The sequence below is a fragment of the Alternaria conjuncta genome, assembly GCF_024043145.1.
Source record: "Alternaria conjuncta strain BMP 0040 chromosome Unknown scaffold_5, whole genome shotgun sequence".
Lineage (NCBI taxonomy): Eukaryota > Fungi > Ascomycota > Dothideomycetes > Pleosporales > Pleosporaceae > Alternaria > Alternaria conjuncta.
The window spans coordinates 940,397-958,788 of NW_026250094.1; the positions used below are offsets into that span (position 1 = coordinate 940,397).

Below are 18,392 nucleotides of genomic sequence, written 5' to 3' on the forward strand. Positions count from 1 at the left end.
ACCATGGCCGAAACGGGAGAAAAGAGAGCAACACGCCAATGCTGGGAGTGTCTTAGACGGCGTCTAGTGTGCGACAAGACGCTGCCGCGCTGCAACAAGTGTCAGAAACGCGGTCGGCAATGCTCGGGCTACGACGACGCGAAGCCGCTTCAGTGGGTTCAGCCAGGGATGGTGACGTCCAAACGAAGAGGAAAGAAAAACAGTAGTCCGCGGAAAAGATCCAGCAATAACACAGCGGCTAAGAGTGAACTCGACTATGCCTGCGAACCCATAGACTACGAAGCCACCTTGACCGAATGGGTAAAGGATCGGATCGTCAATCCCCAGTATCGGGTGACTGAGCTCCACGTGCTATCCTTCAAGATGATAGCCGTAGCCAAAGAGGCCGCCAGGGTATTCGAGATCGGCGGAAGGGCCAAGATTGAAGAGATCGTGCAGAAAGGTTTGCACGAGGAAGCCGCAAGCGCATTGCGCTCAAGTCGTGATCCACTCCCACGGCTGAAGCGACTGCTCGCGTTCCTGAGCATGCAAGACGTACCACTCTATGATGATCTCATGGACGAGACATCAGAAGTGGTGCAAGCCGTCCAGTACTGTGAGTGACTTCCTTTCTCATCATGGAACATGGGGCTAGCTTTATAGCGACATGTGTGGCCGATGGCTAACGCTACCAGACAACGTACGGATACACCCACAATACAAGGCATCCCAAGAACTGGCACCCAACCCCGCCCTCGTACTCTTTCCCCCACAAGTCTTGCATTTGCTTACGCCGTCCATCCATCATGCGTTAGTCTGCCTGTCACTCAACCACTTCATCCACAGTCTACCACTAGGCGCAGGCCATACAGCGGTGATAGCGCGGACAAAAGTATACCAACATCGAGGGGCAGCTTTGCGAGCATTAAGTCGACATATTGCTCAGGACAAGACACGATGCTCCGACATGACTATCACTACAATTCTCATGTTCATGTGCTTAGAGGTATGCGAGCGCGTCTGGAATGTGAAACTTGGAGTCACGCACTGATATGTACCTCTAGCTCCAAAACCCCACCTTTGCGGACGGACGTTCACATGTGAATGCCATGAAGCGGATAGTTGACCTCAGAGGTGGACCCAAGCAGGTCATGAAGGAAGCCCCGTACCTGATCCCGTCGATGGTGCTCTACCTACTGTATGTCTATTTGCCCTTTAGATTGAAAACCTACTCATACGATCAGTATCGTGTCTCTTTCCAACACGTGCAGTCCGTCATGGGACCAAGTCGACATCAGCAACACTGCGGAGGAAATGACAGAAGACATAACCGACATGTACAGTCTCATCTTCCCGTACACGCTCTGTCCGCGAGAGCTCTTCACTGAGATATTGCGGACGAACCAGCTACGCGCAAAAGCATCTGCAGCAATACAACTGTGTGATTTCAACCCGAATTATGCACTCGAAGCTTATGGCGTCCTCGGCCGCATCGAGGCCTTCTCAGTCGAGGACTGGGCGCGAGCTGGCACCTTCTGTACCGAATGGCTGACTGTTGGCCTGGTGTACAAATCCGCCGTCGCGCTCTACGCCACCTTGTCCCTTTGCCCACTCATGGTCCTCCCGATGACGCCTTCACTGCTCGAGAACCAAACAGCTTACGGTGACGTCCTGCTCAGCAACCTCGACGCTGCACTCAAGGCCCCGCGTATGGCTAAGTTTATGGTCTGGCCGCTGATCGTCGCGGGTGTAGAAGCTATGCATCGCGGGGAAGGGACGCGCAACTGGATCGAAGCGGGCTTGGAGGATCTGAGTAGGACGCTGGGGACGAGTTGCCCACTCAAAGTATGTTCGGTGCTGAAGAGATACTGGAAGGGCGGGGTTGCCGGGTGGGACGAGTGCTTCGATCAATCGTATGTGTTTGCAATCTAGAGAGCGAGCTAGTCAAGGAGGGGTTGCAGTTGTTCGTGTCATCATACCCAGAGGTTCGTGATATATCGCTAGTATGCGTAGTGTACAGGCTTGCTATACAGAGGGGAGAGGGGGTCCCCATTCGTGATACCCAAACGCCAATCTATGCTGTCGTGTGCCGTGGACCAGCACTACCGGTCCAGGCCCTTGTTCTCTGGATCCTCATCGCCCTTGGTCTCCTTGACGTCTTTGTACGGCCGCCCCGCGTAGAGCATGTATCCCTTCTCCTCCATGGTGCCCGCCTTCTCGTCCGCCTCGGAGCGGCCCTGGCCAAATGCGCCCGTCTCGAGTTGGCCGGGCACGGCAATGGGCCGGTTGCCGCGGAAGCGCTTGCGCATGTCAATCATGCCCTTTTTGCATTCGGCGTAGCCCTTTTGCAGCTGCTGGCACTGGGTGGGGAGGGTGTATTTGAGGGGCGGGCGCAGACATTCACCGGGCGTGTGTCGGTCGACCATGATGCAGTCGCTATTTTGGAGGCAGAATGCCAGCGCAGCGCCTAGCCACTCCGGTTAGCCGAGGCATCGCAGAAGATATTGAACAAGCCATACGGATGTCTTTGCAGGACTGCGGCATGGTGGCAGGAGGTCGCGTGTGGCTACCAGCGCACTCAACAATGCATGTGTGGAGTGATGCAGTGGAGCTAACATTTCACAGCCGTCGGCGAAACGTCGCGCTAACCTCCGGGGCTAGGATGCGTTGTCACATGTCAGGGATGGCTGCTTCCGTCTGGAACGTCATTCAGACTCTATCCTGCAAGACCTCACCGTAACTCAAGAGGGGCTGGAGCGCGAGCTGTGAACTTTCCGAGGCCCGCGCGTACAGAGGGGCGATGCGTTGTCGCGCTGCCATTTTGTCTCTGCTTTAATTGCTTCTGTGCCCTGCCCGTCTACACACGCCCGAGGGCACCTGGGCAGCATGGCGCTCCATATACCCTTCCTGTCGCGCCTCCACATCCGCGAGTACATCGCCCTGTTTCTCTCCATCTGCCTCATCGGCCTCGAGTCCTTCATTGCCGTCATCACGCTTGCCCTGCCCACGCCGATTATCAACTTCTGCTACCGCCTCACGCGCCGCCTGTTCAACCACCTCTCGTCGCCCTCGTCCAAGCGCTCGCGCCAGAAGAAGAAGGGCGTGTGGAGCTCCATCGCCAATGCCTCCGACTTTACCGAGCTCTGCGACCTCTACGGCTACTACTGCGAGGAACACATTGTGCAGACGGGCGATGGCTATCTCCTGGGTCTGCACCGGCTGGGCTGGCGACAGGGCGAGGAAAACGTGCGCGTCAACAGCGGAGACAGGGCCAAGGGCGTCAAGAAGAAGGTCGTCTACCTCCACCACGGTCTCATGATGAACAGCGAGGTCTGGGTCTGCTTGACCGACAAAGAGCGATGCTTGCCATTTGAGCTGGTCGAGCGCGGATACGACGTCTGGCTCGGCAACAACCGTGGAAACAAGTACTCCAAGAAAAGCGTCCACACGCCCCCTACCTCGAGCAGCTTCTGGAACTTCAGCATGGACCAGTTCGCCTTCCACGACATCCCAGACTCCATCGCCTACATCCTCGAGACTACGCACCAGCCCTCCCTGTCGTACATTGGCTTTTCGCAAGGAACCGCGCAGGCTTTCGCGACCTTGTCCATCCACCCTACACTGAACGAGAAGGTTGATGTCTTCATTGCGCTAGCCCCGGCCATGTCTCCTAAGGGTGTTGCGTCTGGCATTGTCGACGCCTTTGTCAAAGCCTCTCCGGATATCCTCTACTTGGCGTTTGGACGAAAGACCATTCTCCCTTCGGCAACCATGTGGCAATCCATCCTATATCCTCCTATTTTCGTCCGATTCATCGACACATCCCTGCGCTTCCTTTTCAACTGGTCCGCCGTCAACATCCTACCCGAGCAAAAGCTCGCAGCGTACCCACATCTCTACTCATACACGTCGACTAAAAGCGTGGTACACTGGTTCCAGATCATTCGGAATGGCACGTTCCAAATGTACGACGATGAAGCGCCGAATCCAATCACATCCAACCGATCCAAGTACTACAAGGTTGCCAAGTTCCCCACTAAGAACATTAAGACGCCTATCGTGCTTGTTTACGGCGGCTCGGACAGTCTAGTCGATATCAAGGTCATGCTCAAGGAGCTCCCAGCTCATACTATCGCCAAAGAGATCCCTCACTACGAGCACCTGGACTTCCTGTGGGCGGAATCTGTTCACACACTCGTCTTCCCGCACGTCTTTGAAGCGTTGGACAAATTTGCAGGCTCAGAAGCAGCAGCTCTAGAGAGTCAGAAACAACGACGTCTACGATCGCCGGGCCGGTACCAAGGTCTCCTACCAGAGTCCAGCAAGCTACCCGGACTAGACGGCGACGAAGATGACGAAGATGCAGGGGATGAGAGTGCGACAGCTCCACCGGCACTGCGGACAAGAAAAGTGTCTCAGCACTCGCGCGCACCGAGTTCCATCGATGGTACGACGATAGCAGAAAGGCCATTGTCACTAGCCAGTCCCTTCCAAGCGTCTCAAACGCCACGACCTCCCACTCATCGAAGAACCCAAACCGAAGAGAAGCCCTCGCCTTCCCGCAACAGAATCATGTCGCCACCACCCTCGCACAGGATATCAACTATATCCTCACCACCCCCCTCAACAAACAGGATGTCAACCATATCCTTCAGCTCACCAGGTGCGTCAGTTGGCGACTCTCAAATGACAGAAAAAACCTCGACGTCTCGGCCCGAAGGATGGTGGTCCTCTGACGAAGTCGCTGGTACAGATCCGTCTCAAACTACCACACCCGCTAACCACACGCCCGCCAGGAGGTCCAGTTTCGACAGCCAGCAGAGCACGAAGAGTATGGCGGGCAAATTCGGAGCCAATGGTATCACTCTTGGGGCGGGCAAAGCCGTCAGCGGAGTCACCATCACACAAGGAGAAGGATTCGGCGAGGGGAGTGGGACTCACAAGGATAAAAACGATCGGGAAAGATTACTGGAGGCGGATCGGAAACAACGGAGGAACGTCTTGAAGAAGAGACAGCCGTCTAGTGGGTGATTTGATCTGACGAAGTAACGATGGACTTGCATAAGACTGTTACGATTATGTTGGTTGGTTGTAAATTGCAATAACAAGAATCTTGTGGGCTACTTCATGCCAACGCCCTTCACATTTGCAATGTTTCCAATGGCGTGACCATTCTCATACGTTGGGCGCACCTCCGCTAGCATGATTGATCACGGGACTCTATTCCGCAATACGAGATGCATATCCAGAACCTCATCTTGACTTCAATCTTACCTAAGCTCTGCATTCTCAATAAACCTTTATCTGCCGACGACCCATCGGTTTCATTAGCCATGGCACCCGCGTTCATGCAGATACCCAAGCTCCTTCTCTCGCACTCCACTCGCGGCTGCCAATACCCATCTCTTCTACGCGATCTCGCCAATTAGGACAGTGATGGCGTGGATATGGGATAGCACTGTAGCCATGTATCGGTCGCTAGCACGCTTCTTGTCGTCTGGGCTCCTCGATGCAAAGGTAAGGGTGTTGATGACTTGTGACTTGTAGATCACTCTAAAATGATGGTCAAGGGTAAATACGACCCCGCGTATAGGGCCTTTGTATTCTACAGGACTATGTCGCCTAATGAGGTATGTTAATGTTGGCAGGTTGCTCTGGAGGGATTCTCGCTGATCTCTATATGGGAACTTAGTCCGTGTCGAGTTTTGGGAGACCGTCGATGGAGAGTGAAGTGGAATGAAGTTGGGACTTCGTTGCAAAGGCCTTGGTCTTGTACGAACATGCATGAAGGTGTCGGTGCAATGAATTTAGTTGGCTGAGGGGAAAGAATGGTATTCTATTGATGTTCAAGTATCTATGTTCGCTTTAAAGCTGCTGAACCCGAAACTACACCCCCAATCCGTTTCCCCTTCCTGCGAGCGAGACGATCAAGAAGAGCCCTGTATGTCTTCCTGCTCGGCGAGACCGCTCTGCTGCATCTGTTGATGCATTTGTTGCTGCATTTGCTGTTGCATGAGTTGCTGCTGTGACATGTTCATCGCGGAAGGATTGAAGTTCAGATGACTCAAGGGCGCTGACTGCCACCACAGCTGTTGCATATCGACAAGAGGTACGCCTTGATCAAAGTTCGTCATAAAGGGGTTTCCGAAAGCGAAAGACGTTGGTTGTTGTTCTGGCAGAGGGTACGGAAGTAGCGGGTCCATGAAGTGATCTTGGGAAAGCGGGGGTGGGAAATTTGGCGGCATTTCCTCCCAGGAGGCTGACTGCGGTGCAGAGCGTGTAGGCTTTGCGGGCCGAGAAGTCCATCCAGTATCGTCGGCAATCAACTCCTTGACTTGCTCCCGAAGAGCAGGCGCACAAGTGTTCAAAATCTTGTAGACGACATCATGAGCCCGAGCAGCGACTGGGTCACTTACTTTCATAGCACGAAGCCAGCGTATCATCTTCTTGATGCACGTCAGGATGTCGTCTCTCTCATCCTTTAGATGTTTGCCCTCATAGGCCATCTCCAGCAGCAGCACGGCTACTGATTGCATGACTAGTGGAAAGAACGTCAGCTCTTGTTAGACTTTTCTCATATCATGATAAACTTACTGAGATGAACCACATCCCACCACGGTCCTTGCGAGTAAATGAACTGTGTATCTGGCTGTTCAGGGAACAGCATCGTCATGTTTCGAGCTGACTCGACGCATGTCTCTGCTGACTCGGCGTTGAAGTTCATGGATTTGGAACTCTCTGTTGCTATTCTTCGCTCTATTCGACAGAGGCAGGGCCGCGTGATGAGCACTTTCGTACTCCAGTAGTAGATTCTGAGTAGAAAACGTTCGCGGTTGAGCTCGGGTCGTTGGGTGGAGTTACTCGGACGGATGTCATCAGATGGTAACGCTGTCTTGACCCAGTCCTCTAGTTCCTTGAGCAGCTCCGTAATTTTCGTCTGTACGTACTATAGATATAGTAGTCAGCAGAATGTCCTATACACAAACAAGAATCATTTGTCGGCGACTACACGGTCGGATTGGAAGGATGGTACACATACCTCCCAAGATTGGACTGCGGTCCGGGGCGAATATAGGCTGAGAAGGACCTTCTGTGAAATGATGGTCAAGGTGACATATGTATGCAGATAGTGGCTTCCATCCGCATCCCGTTGACCTGAGTCAGAGGCAGCGCTACTTCCAACAGTCTGAGGTGAGCTGTAGTTCGTGCGGACGCGAGAGTGTCGTCGCGCCGCATTTGTGTCTCGCGTTGGAGATCCAGGTTCGTACTGTGGCAATGTTACAGTGCAATCCTCGTTTCCAATGACCGGAGGCCGACCAGTGATGGATGAAACGAGGCACTCTACTGAGTGCAAACACCACCACGTCTTCACCAACGGCTCTCTCCTAGAGTCGTTCATCGAATCGTCCTCGTTACGCAGGTGTAAACCGAGTGCCAAGGCGAGTCTGACGGAGAGCCCGCTCATGATCCAGGCTCTACTCACGTGTCCGATCACAAGGAAGTAGAACGCCAATGTTCCTGTCTAGTGTTCAAGATGTTAGGTACATTGATGAGGCTTGAATGGAGATGGACACTTACTGCTTGAACCCTGCCCAGACTGGGGGCTGCCAGGAACGATATAGTATCCTTCAGTCCCAAGAGTTGAACAGCTCGTGTCATGTATACGAGATGGTCTCTCTCATCGCCTCGCCATTCGGCACCAATGAGATGAGAGTATTTGGCGCCAATAGCGAAAAGTAGGTTCATGGTCGCACGCCATTGTGGCGGGATTTGATACGGATTTCTGTACCTGAGAGATTGAATGTAGCGTCGAAATTGGTCTTCGAAGTTAGCGGGCATGAGAGGAAATGTGCCGTGTACAGTTTCCAGATAGCAATCAAAGAGCTTTTCAGCGATGTCTGGGCCAGGCATCTCGTTTGGATCTACAGCGATATCGACCTCAATATCATCGCCGTCCAGGTAGAAAGTCGCGTCCGTTATGTGTTGCATCGAGCCCGGTCTAGCATTCTGTCTTCGTTCATGCAAAGCTTCGGATCGTTCGTCAATAGCTGCCGAACTTGCGCCTGGAGGGCCGTATCGCTGCCCTTGAGGGTCTGAGTTGCCACGTTCTGCTTGACGCTGAACACTTCGTAGCCATTGCACCTCCGAGTTTTGGCCCATGTAGCCGGTCTCTCTCGACTCGTGGCTGCGCATCAAATCCTCATCAAGGAAGTCGAGATCTTCGTTGGAGCCGACGGATGCAGTCACGAGGGCCTCTCCGTGATGGCCATCCCCTGGCTCTTTTCTCTGCGCCGATTGCTCGCGTGGCCTTTTTCCCAGAGTCCTGACGGATTGTAAGGAATCCAGGGAAACAAGATCATCCTCAACCTGGAGAAGTAAGGTCAGCAGTAGCCTTGTCACACTCTCAGGCAACGAGATAACTGACGGAATACATACATCATGTAATGTCTGCTTGATGGCCTTTTTGTCTGCTTCATCGACCCGGTCTTCTAGTTCTTTTAGGAGATTAACGAGGTTCTTGTTCAACCTCATGGCCCTGTAAAGTCAGCATGTAAGTCGAATGTTGGATGGTTAATCTAAACATACTCTCCAAGACGATCCCGACGTGCTGGATCGTACACACAAACTAAGTTGTTGCGTTCACAGTTGGCGCAACGCGGATGATCACCCGAACACCTGACTTCTGGAGCGGGATTATCAGCAGGAACGATTAAATACGGAGGGATGCGGCTGTTTACTTCGTCTGCGGCACGTTTTGCATGCCCTTGCACTAGAGAAACGAGTTAGTTCACAACGTGTACTAATGTAGGCTAGAGTCACTGACACTCTTTCCTCTTTCTCGTATCTTTCTGCATTCTCGTTGCCCTGCTGCGGCGGCGCTGGCGCCTTTTGGATCGCGATCTTCCTACCCTGTCCATCACTGGACTGCCCGAGCGGGACTCGTTGCATAGCACAGGCCGACGGTGATTGGAAATCAGTACAGGATCGCACTGCCAGTGCAGATGCAGCTCGCAGGGGAGCGACTTCAGTCACGTGTTGGGTTCCGGCCAAGGTCTCCGTGGGCCTGGTTGTTCTGGGAGCGATGAGGGGAAACGGATCTGCCAGGACGGCCTGAGGCGCGAAGGGTGGTAATCCACGGTAAAGGAACGGTTACGGGACTGTGTGGCTTGATGTCTCAAGACAAGACAATAGGCAGGCACGCATATGCGAATTGTAACGAATCGTTGTTTGGTGGTTGTGGTAGTGGTGGTGCTGGGGAGAAACGCACCCTTCAGAGGATTGATAGGCGGCTGTTCACCCACCAATCATAGTCCTCTACATTAGTTCACTGTCCGAAGCAGCGTTGTGCTGTGGCTTCAAGTTGAGTGGATATAGTCGGATGCGTTTAGCAGTGGCCCATTATACAGGCCTGCGGCAAATCATGAACAGGTTTCGCCTCGTCGGGATCGGGATCGAAGGCAGGGCGGCGACTCCCCGCGGAAGTTGCCTGCCAGATCGCATGGCATCCACAGCTGTCAATTCTCTGCAGCGCGGAAAGAAAATGAAGCAAGAAAAACTACAGCATGTGCAGGGCTAGCGAAGAATGGCGAACGCGTTTGGGTTGTCGTGCTATTTGAATATGCCTAGGTAGCCAACACGCCGTTGAGCCGTACGCGCGATGCAGGTCGCGTACGTCATTCCTAGCAAGGAACTGGCTCCTACCTCGCTTCTTTGCTGTTGAGAGTTCAGATAAACCACCTGTACACATTGAGGGATCAATGTAAATAACGGATACTCACATATCTTTTGTTGATGATGTGTCTCCAGCGACGACACCCCATATCTTTTGGGTGGCTCCCAGGCATCAGTTTTCGTAACACGAGCCGATTTATCTTCTGCGTGAATGCAAAGGGACAGAAGTGTACGGTTGTGTTTCCGCGAACATGCTAATCCCGCCAGCACATACCTAGGTAGCCGTAAAGAGCAGCACGTGTTTCACCCGAGGCAACTCCGTCTTCGCGAGCTTGGGACACCCATCTAATCCGCACACGCTGCAGCATTTTTCTCGCAACTTTACTCTGAAAACGAATGTCTGACATAATTTGATTGCGCGCGCTGACAAGGGACATCTACTTCAGCTCAAGGGTTCCGGGGAACTTGTAGATGCGGGTTGCGCTATCCCGAATCTGGAAGCTTCTGCTAGCTTGCTGTTTTCCGTTAGCATGTGATGGAACTTCCCGATATCGCTTCACCCCGTGGAAACTTCAGGCAGCACCGTCAGTACATGCATTATCTCCCTCTTTGCTCTTGAAACTTCTCCCAGCACTCTAAATGCCTGCAAGAACCAACTCGTGTGTAACCTGTCGCAAGAAACGCATCAAATGCGATGCGACAGTCCCCAAATGTCTTATGTGCATTCGCACCGGTCACGACTGCCCCGGACTACCAGATGGTCCCGTCTTCGTAGACATGACGAACATTGCTAAACACGGAATGAGAAAGCGCAAGTCAAAACTAACAAGCAAGAGCGCGGAATCGTCCACGCTGAGCTGCGCGCGTTCTGACCAAGTGTTGTCGTATCAGATTTCGCAAAGAGCAGTGGTGACCGAGGCATTTTATGCTCACTTTATGGCTCACTTCACGTCCGAGGGCGAAAGCAAAGACATTCGGAATCAACGTACTTGGCTGCATAGCTTGCCTGTTCTGACAACAGATGGCACAAATGAGGCACTGACAACGGCTGCACAGGCTACGGCATCTGCCTACTGCGCTGCCGAAAGCGGAAACATGGCACTTACACAGTACTCATGGAAGATGTACGGAGAAGCCCTACGGGCGCACAGTCGATTCGTCTCCCGTCTACATACCAAGCAAGAAGTCACGGTACATATGGTGTCTACGAGCGTTCTGTTCAGTTTATTTGAAGCTATGCAATCTACCAACGCCGCAGCCTATTGTTCTCACGTTTTCGGAGCTGTTCGGATGCTTGAATTGACTACACCAAAACAATGCTCACAAGGGGCGTTGTGTCAGATCTTCTGTAAGTTTCCTCATGCGATAAAGCCTAGCTGTATTTGCTGTGGTCGTCATTGTATTGTTCGTGGAAGAGAGGATGATGTACCCTTTCAGACTGTATCCCACACCCTGTCTGAAACTCAAGAGGGCAGTCTCTTTCGTACGGGAGAAACACGTAACGCGCGCTAACACTGTACTTCTTTTGCAGATCATCTCCGGACTCAATTGACATTCATCAATCTGACCGGAAATAGCAAGAGGATACCTTTCCGAATGCAAGGCATTTTGTACGGGCCATTGAGATACGTTGAGTTACCTCGGTTTCAGACGCTTATGGGCTATGTATCCGACCTGGTGGACGTCTATGTCGCGCGGAAGACCGGCGCATCGCGACCAGAATTTGGCCTCGATGCTTACACCGTGCTTGAGAGCAATATTGAGGTGCTTTGGCTTGAGTATATGAACGATGCAGTGGATACGGATAAGTTACTGCTCTGGGAGGACACTTCGACCGAAACTCGGCACTTTCGCGACGCCTTCACTGCTCTCGTCGTGGCATACTTCAGCGTTGCTCGCATCCTTCTCAGCCTCATTACGCCACGACTTCCAGATGGCTTTCCGACCCTATCCGATGATTACACATCTGTATTGCTGGCCTCGCAGTACTTGCAGACTCATACAGTTGGGTGCGCATACATGCGCATGGCCACGCCTCTGCTGCTAGTTGCACTGCATTCCCCTGAACCTAGCCAGCGCAATCAAGCTACCGCTTACTTCGAAGGCTGGACGCAGAGGTCCATGTCGGGCGTTAGCACACTTGCACTAGAGACGATACGTCGAAACCACGTCTACGAGCGTGACCGGACGCGCGAACAGTGGCAAAATTCGGCGTTAATCAATACCTAGATGCAGCTATTCAGCCACAAGTACCAGTGATCACGATGCGAGAGATGTGTTGTCGTCGGACAAAAGCACCAAGCCGCTACCCGAACTGCCGGAATAAACCCGTCAGCGCTAAATACGGCTAGCTCGTGGATACCCCTCTCGCGATCCCCTTAGTAAACCCCGATTCTCGACACGAATTCCTCTTTTCGAAGCGCATAGGCCAAGCCCCTCAGCTGTGTACATGCAACGATGTACAGCGAAGACCCCGATCTCGAGACGAACTCTTCCAGCACGAAACCCACACTTTGCTCGAACTTGCCTATTTGCGACACCGATCAATGCCAGTATATGGCATGATTTGCAATATGCGAGGCAGGAGGCAGGGTCTAGAAGAGACGATACGGCTTTGATAATCAATAGATCGGGTACCGTCGCCGTGTGTAGAGACACAACATCGGAAGGAAGAGCGAGCACGTCGCTGTTTGGCTGTAATCTGTTCGAGCGTACGGCAGTTGGCTCACCTTCGCCTCGGATTATGGTCAGGAAGAGAACAAAACCGGGGGGAAATTGATTTGAGCAGACTTCCAGTCGGATTTGCTTTTCTTGACTCAAACTCCAGTGCCAAGGCTGCGCGCTGGTTGTCAGGCGAACTTCACAGGCTACGATAGAGGCTTGTAGACAGCAGCTTACATCCATAATGATGTTTTGTTTCCATTGTGCATCCAGTGGGCAGGTGCCGTACGCCCCATTTTGACAAGTCGATCACGTTGCTGCTACCAGAGAAGCTGCCCCAGCCCTCGTATCAATCGTTGAAATGAGTATATGAGAGCAAGTGGGTATCATCAAGGAGTCGTTCAAATCTACTATAGCTCTCTACCAATACCCAAAAGGTTGAGAATCAAGCTTTCTTCTTGCTGCTTTGTCCAAGGTCAAGATGTAGTAAAAGCGCCTTTTCAACCAGACTGGCAAACTCGCGGTACATTACACTGCACAAAACACAGATTGGAGTAGAGTTACGGACTTCAGGAAATAAAGACAGAAGAATCATAGCTGACTAGTCCTACGAACACGTTCCCAGTCCAGTCGCCATAATCGCACACATGAAAATCGTGAATTGACACAAAACAAGCGCACCCTCCTCTTGCGTAAAAGACTCATACAGTTCCATAGTACACTTCCTTCATCGACTTGCATAATGCTTGTGCTGATACCCATATTAAGCCTTCTGCATACCTTCGACAAACTCAAGCGCCGCTTCTCTATCAACAACATCGATGCTACTCGTCTTGTTCGTGTAGGTAACACCATAGCATCGATCCGCCACGTGTACCATCTCAGGCCTGAAAGTCGTGCAGATAAACTGACCACCTCCATCCGCGTTCTTTCCACCATGACCACTCAACCGCTCCAGCATCTGCGCAACAGCAGTTCGATACTGCGCGTCGAGATTGGCATCGATTTCGTCAAAGAGGTAGAACGGCGCGGGATCGCACTTTTGGATAGCAAAGATCAGGGCGAGCGCGCAGAGCGACTTCTGACCTCCAGAGAGCTGACCGATCTTTTGCTGCTCGTCGTGCTTGCTGTTGAAGGATACAGCGATGCTCACACCTGTGTACTCTTCGACCTTACTCTTCTTCCCTTGGGTCTCTTGTTCTTCCATATCGTCGTCATCGGAGATGTCCCCACGTGCGTCGCGGTCGGATTTGCGGTTGATGATGAGGCGACCGCGGCCGATGGGAACGAGTTGCTGGAAAACTTCGCCGAAAGCTGCGGCGACTTGCTTGAAGGTACGCGCGATAGCCTCATCTTTGCGCTGGTCTAGCACATCGATGAGATTCTCGATGGATTTGCGTGATGTGTCCAGTTCGGCGCGGCGTTCGGTGAGGGTACGTCGCTGACGCGTAAAGTTCTCGTAATGTTCGAATGCTTTCTTGTTGACGTGGGCGAAGCTCTTGAGGGCTTGGTTGGCCTTGGTGAGTTCTTTGGTAACCTTGTGATAATGTCAGCTGTGTGCAGGTTTGAAGAGGCGAACGTGGAGCTTACCTTTGTGGTGTCCCATCGAGTGTATTTCCGATTGACATCTTCAGGAAGGGTACCCAGATCACGGATATCCCGCTTGACTTCCGCTAGTCGGTCTGTGTAACGACTACGATCGGAGTCCTTCTTGGACATGGCCTGCTCTTGCCTAGCCATAGCCTTTGCCAATTGCCTATTGCTAGCTTCCTTTTCGTTTCTTGAGTTCTCCAGCTCGCTCAACTGGGCCCGGATGTCTTCAATCTGGGCGTCGGTTTCTTGGATCTGTTGGTCGAGGTCCGCGATGGTTTGATTGACAGCATCTAGAGCTCGTTCACATTCTCGTAAACGCGTCGACTGGCCCGTAGACCCGCCTGCGCCGCCCTGTTGTGACAGGATGTTATCCAGCTCTGGCTGCAGATTTTCTGTGAGATCGAGCTCAGCCTCGTCCTTTTGGGATTCTAGCATGGCGCGCTCTTCCTTGGCTCGTGCGAATTGTCGCTTCAAGTCTTGTACAGTGCTTCGAAGTGTGATCAACATTTGCTCCTCGTCATTGGACAGTGCTTTCTCAAACTTGGAAGCAATCTCAGCCTCCCAGTCACTCTGTTGCGCGCCGAGCTGATTGATTGTTGACTGAAGTGCTGAAGCGGTCATCCTCTTTCTCGCAAGGCTGTCCTGTGTGTCTCGAAGGGTCCTTTGCTTCATTCGTACTTCTTCCCGCATAGGCGCATAGCTGTTTTCGCCCTTGTCCTTCTCGTATTCCCGCCGTCGAACCTCACTGAGTGCTGCAGTGAGCTGTTGACGCTTTTGCTCAAGTTCGGTGGCAATATCTCGCTTCCGCTGCTGCAGCTCATCGTATTGTGTGCGGATCTCGGCCAATGTTTGGTAAGCCCGAATCTTTGACTTGGACGGGTCGTGGTAACCTCCTCGGTATTGACCCTTGCGCGAAGCGTTATCTCCGTCAAGAGTGTACGCACGAACGTTGTATTGCTTTGCGTTCTTCTTGCACGCAGTCAAGTCAGGGCAGACAACGATCTTGCCGAACACGTGTCTGAAAGCATCCTCGAATCTTTCGTCGTACCTCAACTTTGGCAAAAGTGGCTGCATGTCCCCGGTCGCAGGAAGGTTCATGTCATGAGCCCGGATGCGATTGAGGGGAATGAAAGTAATACGCCCGCCCTTGTCTTTGATGAGCCGATCAATCAGCTTACTGGAGACTTCATCGTTATCCACGACAACGTTAAAGAGCGCACCCTCAGCTGCTGCTTCGGTCACGGCTCTGTAGTCGTTGTTGACATCGAGTAGGTCTGCAATGGTACCATGCACCCCCTCTAGCCCCCCCTCTTTTTGGTATCTACGAAGAGACTCCAGACCACGACTAGTGCCATGATCAAGCAGTCGAGAGAACGTGCTTTCTGCTTTCCGAAGCTCGGCTTGCGCGTTTGTTAGTTGAGTATTGACCCTGTTGTCTTCTCGGTAGAGGTTCGTCTGCTCGTCGTGTACAGCTTTGTAGGCATCCTTTGCTTGCTCGACTTTGGCTGAAAGGTTGACACTAGCGTCTCCTTCGCTTTCAATGGTTGATCGTAGTTCAGCGATCTCGGTTTCAAGACGCTCAACGTCGCTCTCCAGTTGAGTAATCTCTTCATTAGTCTGCATGAGAACAGCCTTGCGGCGGCTAAGGTCAGCATTGCACTCTTCGATTTGAGCGCGCAATGCATCGTCTCGTTGTCGTTTGGTTGTAAAGAAAGCTGTCCGACCCTGCTTTTCCTCGAGACGCTTCTGTTGGCCTTCAGCTTCTAGCAATTGTGATCTGACGGCTTCTTCCTCTTCTTTCTTTGCGTTGTATTGGGGTATCAGCTTCTTGAGTTCGGTCTCTCGTGCGCGTATCTGTTGTTGGAGTGACTTCGTTTGTGTATCCCGCGACTTCTTCGTTCGTTGGGCTGCCGACTGGTTATCCTGCAACGATTTGAGCTCGAGCTCGATCTTGGCCTTCTCCAGTGTCGCTGACTTGCGTTCTTGTTCAGACTGCACGCGATCTTCCCGCAGAATGTCTAAGTCGCCTCTTCGCCTGTTGATATCCGTGTCGATCTGCGCGATGTCGGCTTCGGTCTGTACGAATGCTGCCTCGTCGGCCTCCTTCATCTCACGACCCTGGTTCTCCATATGGTCGATCTTCTCAATCAAGGCTTCTAGGTCAGCCTCCTCCCGGGACTTCAAAATGTACATCAACGACCGGCGCTCCTTGTCATTCCGGCTCCACGCTTCCAATTCCTCCTTCTCGCCCTCGAGTTCGTTTAGACGCCCGTTGATGGAGTCGATTACACTATCGACAGCTCCGCATTTGTTTTCGGTCTCGGACAGAAGCTTGAGACTGTTGGCGCGTCGCTCTTCGTAGACGTTGGAGCCGGAGATCTCTTTCAGCAGCTTCAAGCGCTCAGAGTCTTTCATGTTGGTGAGCGCCGTGACACGACCTTGCGGGACGATGTAGTAGGGGTTCGATCGCGAGAAGCCAGCGGATTCGAGGATCTGCATGACTTCGGATTTGGTAGCGTTCTTGCGGTTGACTGAATACTCGTCCTTCTTTGCGCCGATGGTACGGCGGAGAAAGAACTCGGGTTTGCCAGTCTGGAAGCGGTCTTCGGTGTTGTCGAAGCATACCTCGACATATGCTGACATGACTGCTGAGCCGGATCCTTCGTGCAGCAGCGCCTGACGCTCTTCACGACCCAAGTTGTGGTAATCGTCGCCTAGCACAAAGCGCACGGCGGCGAAGAAGTTACTCTTTCCCGATCCATTACGGCCAACGACGACATTGCAATTGGGCGAGAAGGGCTCGATTTGCATCTGCTCCTTGTAGCTCTTGAAACCCTGAATCGTGATCTGCTTGATGTACCCCATGGCGGCGGTTGAGCGCAATCGCGATGCGCGAGTGGTCGGACTGAGTGATGTGTGCGGTCGCGCGTTGGACGTGTATGCGATCGTAATGGCGCTTTTCAGGACATAGCGGGGTCGTGGTTGTGGTCGTGAGCGAGCGTGTTTTCCTACTGTTGCGCCGACGACGCGATGCGCGTCGCGCTTTCCCGCCAAGATACGCTAACCCAATTGCATCAACGAGCAGCCACGTGACGCAATGGTGGAAATCTGCCGTCGACAAATGCTGCGTATTAGCTACCTACTCTATCATGAATTCGCTCCCCTGAACGTGGATGCGAAAGGAGGACAGGGTAGGATGAATCAAGACATCCTCCCGACGCTGAATGCACAGCGTGGAACGTGTTGGACACTCCCGATGTCTATTCGAGCAGCTTCATTGCCTTTTTTCGATTGGCACCACAGTGCCTCAGGTGTCACCTCTCGCTGAGCATCGGATTGATGGTTTCATTTTCCAAAAGACATGCACCTTTCGAATAGACTGCACATAGCCAACGACGCGGGTAAATGCGGTGGTTACATCGTGAACATGGAATCCTTGGCTCGCAATCTCGTTCAAAAGAGTCGCTGTCGCTAGTAATAGTGCGAGCTTAACAGTGATATACATGGCATATGAAGTTCGAAGTTCTCGAGACCGCCACGTGATGATGAACACTAACGAAAGCTGTTTGTAGGGTGTAACACGTTATCAAAATACCATTAGGTGTGTCAAGCACGTCGGACCAAGCGCCCACGTTGTGCAAAGGTATCGTGGGGAGTCACAAGGTGACAGAGGCATGAGAGGTCCCAGCAAATAGCGCACATTGCAGCTTGTGACGGTGATGGCCACCTTGGCTTTTTGTTGGGCATTGCGTGAGTAACGATTTGAGTAATCGTCTAATTCGACTATCGGTTTGGTACAGAAGCCTCGATTTTCGAGTTTACAGCGATGCTGAGGTGTGTCATGTAGAGCTACCCACCGCAACGAATGGGATTACGCATTTTGGCTATCATCGTGGAGGGCCTGAATTGATCAAGATGTCCCTCCTATAGGTTGCGGTGCTGTTCAGCGAAGAGATCTAGGCAAAGACGTGAGCTCACTGTGAGCAAGCGGCGTCGAGATGCATGCCAACGAGTGAAAATGAGAGGATAGTGAAGGAAGCGGAATTTGATTGTGATTGGCACATGGAGCTAAGGCGCGATGATGCAAGGTGTGCAAGGTTGGGGCGGGGTCTGATCGGATTTCAAAGCAAAAAGATGGGATTTCGCAATTTTCCCATGTTGGGCAGCCAACTTTTCGATGCGCCACTCTGCAACCCTGTCTGTAGGACCGGGCGGCGAAACTCGTCTGGGCCAACAGGCTTACACTTTGTGATCGACAGAATACATGGGTTGTGGAGCATCGTGGCCTGCCGTTATCGTGCGCTACGGTCTGGGCTGGTTCCAGCTGTCTACCGCTGTGCCCTAGTACACACTAGCACCGTTGCGGGAGCATTTGCGTTGGAGGCGACAATGGTGACGACTGCACCTTGGAACAGATGAGCAACGGCAGATGTACAAGCAGTACTCGTACTCGGAGACAGCTATCGTCGAATGTAGATGTGATGGAG

General features: G+C 52.5%; 5 protein-coding genes across 5 annotated transcripts; 2 read left to right on the forward strand and 3 right to left on the reverse strand.

Moving 5' to 3' along the window:
* Positions 1-3: 3 nt before the first annotated feature.
* J4E85_003969 (uncharacterized protein) lies at positions 4-1,911 on the forward strand (the record flags this gene model as incomplete). Its single annotated transcript, XM_051468232.1, has 4 exons — positions 4-595; positions 675-736; positions 1,044-1,177; positions 1,251-1,911. The coding sequence occupies 4 exons, from the start codon at positions 4-6 to the stop codon at positions 1,909-1,911; spliced, it is 1,449 nt and encodes a 482-aa protein (XP_051327824.1).
* A 170-nt stretch (positions 1,912-2,081) lies between these two features.
* On the reverse strand, positions 2,082-2,523 carry J4E85_003970 (uncharacterized protein; the record flags this gene model as incomplete). Its single annotated transcript, XM_051468233.1, has 2 exons — positions 2,082-2,446; positions 2,499-2,523. 2 exons carry the CDS (start codon positions 2,521-2,523, stop codon positions 2,082-2,084), a joined length of 390 nt encoding a protein of 129 aa, XP_051327825.1.
* A 342-nt stretch (positions 2,524-2,865) lies between these two features.
* Positions 2,866-5,010, forward strand: J4E85_003971 (uncharacterized protein; the record flags this gene model as incomplete). The annotated part of the gene is made up of 1 exon (XM_051468234.1): positions 2,866-5,010. One exon carries the CDS (start codon positions 2,866-2,868, stop codon positions 5,008-5,010), a length of 2,145 nt encoding a protein of 714 aa, XP_051327826.1.
* An 896-nt stretch (positions 5,011-5,906) lies between these two features.
* On the reverse strand, positions 5,907-8,897 carry J4E85_003972 (uncharacterized protein; the record flags this gene model as incomplete). The annotated part of the gene is made up of 7 exons (XM_051468235.1): positions 5,907-6,517; positions 6,574-6,916; positions 7,019-7,501; positions 7,558-8,346; positions 8,416-8,515; positions 8,718-8,749; positions 8,889-8,897. The coding sequence occupies 7 exons, from the start codon at positions 8,895-8,897 to the stop codon at positions 5,907-5,909; spliced, it is 2,367 nt and encodes a 788-aa protein (XP_051327827.1).
* A 4,178-nt stretch (positions 8,898-13,075) lies between these two features.
* J4E85_003973 (uncharacterized protein) lies at positions 13,076-16,770 on the reverse strand (the record flags this gene model as incomplete). The annotated part of the gene is made up of 2 exons (XM_051468236.1): positions 13,076-13,849; positions 13,903-16,770. 2 exons carry the CDS (start codon positions 16,768-16,770, stop codon positions 13,076-13,078), a joined length of 3,642 nt encoding a protein of 1,213 aa, XP_051327828.1.
* Positions 16,771-18,392: the final 1,622 nt, after the last annotated feature.